The sequence below is a fragment of the Centroberyx gerrardi genome, chromosome 24 (assembly GCF_048128805.1).
Source record: "Centroberyx gerrardi isolate f3 chromosome 24, fCenGer3.hap1.cur.20231027, whole genome shotgun sequence".
Classification (NCBI taxonomy): domain Eukaryota; kingdom Metazoa; phylum Chordata; class Actinopteri; order Beryciformes; family Berycidae; genus Centroberyx; species Centroberyx gerrardi.
Genome location: NC_136020.1, coordinates 6655653 through 6664082, shown reverse-complemented (window position 1 = coordinate 6664082; position 8430 = coordinate 6655653). Strand labels below are relative to the sequence as shown.

At 49.2% G+C, this 8430-nt stretch overlaps 1 protein-coding gene across 1 annotated transcript in view; it reads left to right on the top strand.

Annotated features, from left to right (window-relative positions):
- Positions 1-1313: 1313 nt before the first annotated feature.
- The window catches only part of ntn4 (netrin 4), a 19590-nt gene continuing 12473 nt past the window's right edge, over positions 1314-8430 (top strand). The window contains exons 1-3 of the mRNA XM_071920582.2: positions 1314-1693; positions 3145-3689; positions 8355-8430. The exon at positions 8355-8430 is cut by the window's right edge and continues 206 nt beyond it. Coding sequence (XP_071776683.1) covers positions 1645-1693; positions 3145-3689; positions 8355-8430 — 670 coding nt within the window. The 5' untranslated portion in view covers positions 1314-1644. The remainder of the gene's footprint in view (positions 1694-3144; positions 3690-8354) is intronic.

The window sequence follows — 8430 nt, the reverse complement described above, 5'->3', positions numbered from 1 at the left end:
GAAAATGAGACTAATTTGACTTGTTAAGACGGACGTTTTTTTTTGCAGTGTATACCCTCCACTACATCCCTCTTTCCAACACAGTGGACCAGACAGCTTCAGTACGCTCAGTGCTTGCTGGACGCGGGTCAGATACACAGTCAGCAGGTCACGGTCTGATACACTGCAGACAGAGAAAAGCCCAAGCCATGCTGAGTCCAGTGGAGCTTAAGACAAACAGGCAGGGGAGTGGTGGACTGGAGAGAAGAGAGCAGATTTCCAGCATCACGTTTTCACCTATTATTGTCCCTGTTTGTGTACCATTACTGAACACAGGGAGGCACACTGCTCACATTGTTGTCTTTGGACATTTAGGCCCGTGTTGTTCCTACTAAGACAGAAGCTGCTGAGGCTCATCACTATCACTCTTTGAGTCAAATGTGACAAGCTGCGGTGTGTTGCAAAGCATAAAAGTGCTGCTGAGTTCATATTCCTGTCATAAATCCCTCCATCCTGCTGCCCTCGAGTCTTTTTCTGGGCTATTAGGCAGCCATTGTTGGGCATAGACGGTCATGTGGAAAGCAGAACTGGAATTAAAAACCCTTTATTGGCTTGCATATTTCACCGCTTTTTGTATGGACACCGACAATGTTGTCAACAATGACCTGCGCCGGGTTCAGCCAAGCGACCAAACTGTGTAATTTGAAGTGCGTCAGCAGCTCATCCAGACTCACTTTGTCCGCTCCAATCCAAAGCCAATTAGTCAAAAATTTGGATACCGGCGCTCATTTACAGCCTGTGTTGGACACAAAGCTTTTTCATACCAGCTTTTCATCAGACTCCAGCGCTCTGTGGCAGGAATTCCCAAACTTTTTCATGATGAGGATTGATTTGGTTTAGACCACAAACCTCAATCTGATAAAGGTTTTTGTCTCTGAGACCCCCAACTAGGAATATTTTTGTGGTTTGTCTCTACTGTAGGTGTGGAGAGTGAAATTTCTGATCACTTCTTATAGCCTTGCTTCTCTTACTGGCATCATTTCTAGTGAATTAAACGACAATGAAGCCAAACTACGCCTCATTCTCCTGCGGACCCCCTGACACCCCTCCACACCGGCCTCATAGAGGTCCGCGGGCCCCAGGTTGGGAAGCCCCCCGCTCGGTGCAGCGAGGCTGCGAGCTCCATGCCAGCTCCGGACGAACTGGAATGTTCCTTTAAGTCAGAGAAAAATGCGGAGGAGAGGCGGAGCTGCGGAGCGCTGTCACTCTCTCTCTCTCTCTCCCTCTCTCCCTCTGCTCTCTCCTTAGAAATAGATCCGCGGGGCAAAGCAAGCAGAGCCACTGCAGGGGAATAAAACAGGCTGCAGGTCCCGACGGACGGAGGCGAGCCGGACAGAGCTTCACTTCTCAGGATTGTTGTCGTTGGTGTTTTTTTTGTGTGTGGCTGTGTGAGATCGCACACTATGCGGGATCCCTTTCCTCCCCGCCACGGATTGAGTTACTGCCTTTGGATCGCAGCTTGAGCGAAAGAGAAAGTCCACACGGGATTGGAACCTGCGCACTTGTCTTTCTTTGCCATCGCGGATGAGCTCTCGCATCTACTGGATCCAATTGAAGAAACTCCGATTCATTTCTCTGAATCACTAGACATCGCAATAAGGAACCATGCTTTTGATTTTAGCTGTGATCGCTACGGCCGTGCTGTCAGATGCAGGTTAGTAGGGTTCCCCCCCCCCCCCCCCCCCCATTAACTCACACGCGATCATGCGTAAACATCCTATTGTCACAGTTATTGTCACTGCTGCGACAATGTAGCGTTCCCGATGTCGGAGACAAGTGCAGCAGCGCAGAAAAGTACATTCGTTTGGCTGAAAGCGTTGTCTCTTCGGGTTCCACACACGCGAGACTACGCATATTATAATAAAAGTTGATCTTAGAATAATAAACTCAATCATTAGGTTCGGTTCCATATTAAACCCTAAGAGGATCAGAACAATAGGCGATGTGTCTGAGCCTCATTGTGGTTCATTGCCACTGACTTGGATGCAGGTTTGCTGTAAAAAAAGCAACAAAAAAAAACAAGAAATAGAAATAGAAAAACAATGAGAATTAATGGGAAGGACTATGAGAGGTTTCACTCTTCCCCTCTGTGACCTCCCCACCTGCAGTATAGGCAGTTATGTAATTCTGCATGAACTCAAATGTAACAAAAAAAAGAAATTCTCAGATGGGAAAAATCTCATCAAATCAGGGGTCTTAGGTCAAATATGTGTCTATTTTGGAGGCCTCCTGAGATGAAAAGGTTCGGGAGCCCCTGGTTTTAGTTGATAAACCCTCTATCTGGGCCGTTAGAAGGTCTCGGTGCGGCCCTGGAGGGCTGTAAAGCGTCTGGAAAGGCGTCTGCAAGCTGCTCATCCTCCCGGAGCTGCCAAACTTTATCTGTGTCAGAGTCCACGCTCCCAGCGGTCTGTGGCGGGCAGGTGCACAATGCCTCTATTATCCCTTTTGCATAACATTTCCGATCGAGGTAAATCACTTGACTTGTGTACACACACTGAGTCACTCGTGTCCTCCCTCCCTCGCCCGCCTCACTCACACGCTCTCTCTCTCTCTGTCTCTATCTCTCTCTCTCTCTCTCTGGCACTGTTAGTTACACTTAGAGGTGTCAGTTCATTATGGGCAAAGTCCCAATAGGATCATTTGCTACCAAAACGTCCAAACCTGCTCATATAAAGAGATTAAATTCCTGGGGACATAATGGCGCGATGGCTGATTACTGACAAGGTATTGTTATGTGGTGAATGTGGTAGGTTATTAGAGGTATAGGTCACCAAACTATCAGATTAAAGGGGACATTGGTTCAGAATGTTCCTTTTTGAGATACGCTTCCAAATACATTTCTGGCAATTTGAAATGATAAAAAATGATAAAAAAGTACAAGAACTTTGAACTCCAGGTCAGATTTGGCCTCAGTTGAGCAAAGGCATGGAGGGTGCCACACCTTGCCAAACCCAACTGACACCCATGCTTTCACTCTTTCTTTCTTGTTTTCTTAGAAAGCTGTTATGTCACCTCAGCCCATATTTGCTTGCCCAGTGCATGTATAAACTTCTCTCTCTCTCTCTCTCTCCCTCTCTCTCCCTCCCTCTCTCTCTCTCTCTGCAGGCCCGTCTATGGAGGTGTTTCGTGCCGGAGTGGCCCCCCGCTGTGAGAGCCGGGCCTGTAACCCCCGCATGGGCAACCTGGCCCTGGGCCGCCGCATCCTCACCCAGACCGTGTGCGGCAACAACGGCACCGAGCTCTACTGCTCCCACCCCGACCCACAGGCCTGCAGCGGCGCCAAGTGCGGCAAGTGCAACGCCGCCCTGCCGCTGCTGGCCCACCTGGCCGCCGCCATGGCCGACTCGTCCTTCCGCCACCCCAACACCTGGTGGCAGTCGGCCGAGGGGGCGGAGTCCGAGACGGTGCAGCTGGACCTGGAGGCCCAGTTCTACTTCACGCACCTCATCGTGGTGTTCCGCTCGCCCCGGCCCGCCGCCATGACGCTGGAGCGCTCGCAGGACTTCGGCCGGTCGTGGAGGACGCTGCAGTACTACGCCGCCAACTGCAGCGCCGCCTTCGGCCTGGAGGAGGGGAAGGCGGGCGCGGGCCGGGACGGAGCCTCCTGCACCTCCAAATACTCCGGGGCTTATCCCTGCACCCGCGGAGAGGTGAGGGGGGAGCGGTGTGTGTGTTTCTGGCCTTCTTTCCACCTGGCATTAACATGTGTCTCCTGTCTAGGCTGTGTCCGTGTGTGTGATGTAGCTGGGTTGCATTTACACCTGACATTAAAGTTAGTCTCAGGTGAACACACTGAAATCAGATTTCTCTTTCCCTCTCATTTACATCCTTTAAAACTGATAAACACTTTGTCTCACTTGTTCCCCATTCAAAAGCATCCTCACAATCCATTTATGACAAGAATGAGCTGCCTGCCACCTGTTTGTCTGCATGCACTTCCTGGTTGGATCCATGCACTTAAGTTTATTTCCATTTGCATAGTTGTTATATGTGGACTGAAGACGCATTTTCATTTACACTCAATGTGGCCAAATGCAGCCAAAGCTGGTTTGGGTGATCTGATCTTCAATCTAACCAACAATCCCTATTGGTTGCATTTACATCTGGGTTTGACGTGTTTTTGCTCAATCCAAATACAGTGGGATCACCCAGAAAGCATGTTAATGCCAGGTGGAAAGGAGTGCCTGTGTGTGTGTGTGTGTGTGTGTGTGTGTGTGTGTGTGTGTGTGCATGGCATGGCAGCATGAGTTTACAAACCCAGGCTCAGTGTCAGTATAGAAGGATACACATCTGCATTGAAACAGGATGGAGGATGGAGATGCTTTGCCTTCATGCTTTGCCTTAAATACATGATTTAAAGTGGACCTTCTGTAACATTACCCCAACCCCCCCCACCCACCCACCCCCTTCTTATTGCAACAAATCTTGTTCTGGCTTTGTAAAGTCATGCAACACGCTAAACACACTGAGCAGAATGGAAGCGGAGAGCAACCAGGTGGGGGTTGCTCTATGTGTGTGTGTGTGTGTGTGTGTGTGTGCATGTGTGTGTGTGTGTAGGGGCACTTTGACTGTAGCACGAGAGGGCTTCCTGCAGCCCATTGATGTTTAATTGAAGCAGTGTGTGTCGGGAGCTGCGGCGCAGATGTGTGTGTGGAGGCGCATGCCGAGCGTAGCGCCGCTCCGCGCTCCCAGCAGTGATCTCATGTGTAATGCGTGTTTACTTTATGCTCTCCTTGACGGTGCTATGATTCCCTCCAAGTCACCCTGACGGCATTTTATGGCCTGATTCTGCATCGCAAACCTCACTCTATACTCCAGGTGTGTGTGTGTGTTTTACTAAGACTCAAGTATGCAGGGAAAACCCCAGGTATGTGTGTGTGCATGTGTGTTTGTGTGCCTTTGCGTGTGTGAGACGGAGACAGAGAGAAAGATGGTGCTTTTTATGCATTTCTTACATAATTTCCTCACTTTAGGTATGAAAATGTCAGCTTGTTTTTCATCTTTGACTCTCTCTGCGTCTGCGCTCTGCATGTTGGCTTCCGTTCCACTCAGCCACCTGTGCTAGGAGCGTGACCTTTGACCTCTGACCCCTCAACCGATGACCCCGAAGTCAACAGAGGTCAAGCAGCTCTCTGACAGACCCGGTGCAGCTGCTGCCGCTCGGCCGCTCGCGCTTTGTTCCCCTCGCTACTGTATATTTATCTTGTGATTGTACGTCGCCCTTAATGCTGACAGTTAAACTGTCTGTGGCCCGCGCAAGGCGATGACAGCGAGGCATGTCATATACTGTACAGTGTGTGTGTGTGTGTGTGTGTGTGTGGTGCATATGGATTAGATTAGATCGGATTGGATTAGATAAGACTTTAATGATCCTTGTAGGGAAATTGGGTTGTCACATATGAATAAGATATAAAGCTATAAAAAAAGATATGAAGATATAAAACCGCTGATGCAATGCCAAATAAACAGGTTAACTACAGTCTGACATATAATTGGTGATCATCATGACGCAAGCAACCATCAATATAAATGAAAATCAATAACATTTTCAAAATTATACTGTATTAAAATCATAAATTATCCCCATATCTAACTTTGATCAGTTTGATAGCACTTACAATGATGTGCACTGCGAATTCACCTCATAAAGATTTATGTCAGCTGTAAAAGGCGATAAAGTTTAATAAAAAGCTGGGTAAACTGAGTTTGGGTGGGACCGGCCTGCATGTGTGTCTCATGAATGTGTGGAATTGAGAATGTGTGTGTGTGTTTCGTGTGTGTTTTTTCAGTGTATCAAAGCATGTTGGATTGCATGCGTGTGTGGAGCGTTTGAGCTTCCGCGATCAGATAAGCGTGAGCCATGATGGATGGCGGGAAGGAGGAGGGGAGGAGAGGGGGGTGGGGGGGGGGGGTGGCGGGGGATTTCGTAGCTCGGAGCGATTACAGGGAGCAGGTCTTCTCAGCTTTCTGCCTCTCGTCTTTCTCCAGCAAACATGAAAGCATGTCATCTCTTGCGCTGAAAGCTTTGCGTGTTCACCTGTAATGTGGGGAAAAGGTAGAGTGCGTGTCTGTGTGTGTGTGTGTGTATGTGTGTGTGTGTGGGTGTGTAGGCCAGTCTGCCTCGCTCCCTTCCCTAAGGAGGTCAGTCTCTACAACAAACATTCGCATTCTTCCAGCCCAGCTGACCTCATAAATAAGGCAAGGAGCCCTGCATGCTCTCACACACACACACACACACACACACACACACTTCTCTTTTGCACAGTTCCTCAAGCATGCACACACGTCCATGCTCTTTCAGATAAACACATACAGTCGGTTCTCCGTCTGTCTGCTGGGAAGGAAGTGCTGTTGCTCTGATGGATGTTGGTACTGTTGGCTAGACACCCCCCCCCCCTCTCTCCCTCTCTCTCTCTCTCTCTCTCTCTCTCTCTCCCTCTCTCTCTTTCTCCTTCCATCAATGCCCATTGTGCCTGTTTACCAGATTACAGTCCACAGTGCTTTGATGGAATTAGGGCTGTTAAAGCCAGACTTACATTATTTTTCAGCCCGAAACAGGAAGAGAGATTACGGTGGACAAATGCCCAACGCTGAACCCGCTGCCTCGCGGCTCTGAGAGAGGAACATAACATGTGGCTTCTTTGGCCTGCAACATGCAACATGTTTAGAAAAAATAAGACAAAATCTCTTATTTATGTGCCATTGCTTCCAAGACTAGTGCTCTGTTTGTCTATAAAGTTGTGGGACATCCATAATGATAATAAGGATTAATATCCGCCATAGAGCAGGGATTCTCACACCCCTAAATTAGTTATATATTAGCTCGTAGACTCGCATTTGATAAGACTTTGGCCCTGGGACTCCAATATGGGAAGATTTTCAATAGTTTTACTGTCTGCACTCTATGTGAGCAGATAATAGCGGTGAGAATGAAACATAGATTAGAATATTCCCTAATTGTGATCATTTCTAGTGAAGTAAATTATAATGAAATGAAATTATTCCTTATTTTGCTGGGGACTGCCTGGAACCCCTCAAGGACCCTTGGGCGTCCCTGAACCCAGCATTGAGAACCGCTGTTTCCGGGTGACAAAGAAACATAAAGATGGGTGTCATCAGCGTATTTAATGAATATTATGCCTCCTCATACCAGGAAAACGATTAGAGATCAGTCTGTAGTGCGAGCACCAGGAAGGCCTCTTGTGGAATTTTTGTTGGTGTGTGTTTGTGCGTGTGTGTGTATCTGCGTATGCTTGCGTGCATGCCAGCGTGGGTGTGTGTCTGTGTGCGCTGGTGTTGCTGTGGTGTCGCCGGGCTGTCGCAGGCCTTTTGTCCGGGCCTGAGTTATGTGGAGCTGCATCTCCGTCCCGCTCTTTGTCTGGCCCTGCTCTCCGTGCTCTCCCGCAGACCGGCGCCCCCTCGTCCTATTTGTCGTGTTCTCTTAATTGCGGACCACAATGCCGTGACCCCGTGACCTTTTCCAACAACAGGGAAATTAATAGTGCTCCTCCCATCACACTCCCGGCCGGTCATCTAGCCAATGAGGGAGCAGCATGGGGGCTCGGCTTGCACGACACCCCCCCCCACCCCATCCCCAAAAACACACATGCACATTCACTCACACACACACACCACTCGCCCAATGATATCAATGACAGCCAGTCAGTGACGCACACTCCCTACAATCGCACACACTTTGGCGAAGAGACACAGTGCGAAAACACACACTTCTTTCACAGCGAGGGTCGGGGCAGAAACCAACTTTTTTCGCCCTGACAACAGCAGTGGTGTATGTTGGTTGCCAGTGGCAGCGGTAGCCATGGCGATGGCAGTGGCAAGGGGAGGGATATAAAGGGATCTTCGATTTGAAGGATGTCCAGAGTCCAGCCAGGGTAAAGAGAGAGGGAGGGAGGGAGAGAGGGAGGGCGCGCTCGTTTTAAGGGTGTCTGGTACCCTCGCGGACACCGGTGGGCGGGGTGTAAGGCGGCTAATACTGGCCAAACAAACCCCCCATAAAACATGATAGATGGAGTGACAAGAGCAGCATCACTGCCAATGAATGTAGTTGAATTTAGCCTACCATTGTTAGTTTAGTGGAGGCTGTAACTTCACCCATTCAGCAGGAATTCATGCCTTATTTTCACGTTCTGCGCCCCAATAAAACAGCAACATCAATCATGAATATGGGTGTCTTGTGAGCTCTTTGGAAAAAAAACATATCATTAGGGAAGGTGAATCAAGCGGCACAGCTGATGAGTTATGAAATGTGATCACAAATCTCTCTCTCTCTCTCTCTCTCTCCCTCTGACTGACAGGTGATCTACCGCGCCCTCCCCCAGTGGGAGTCCCTGGACCCGTTCGGCGTGGAGGCCCAGGAGCAGCTGAGGGTGA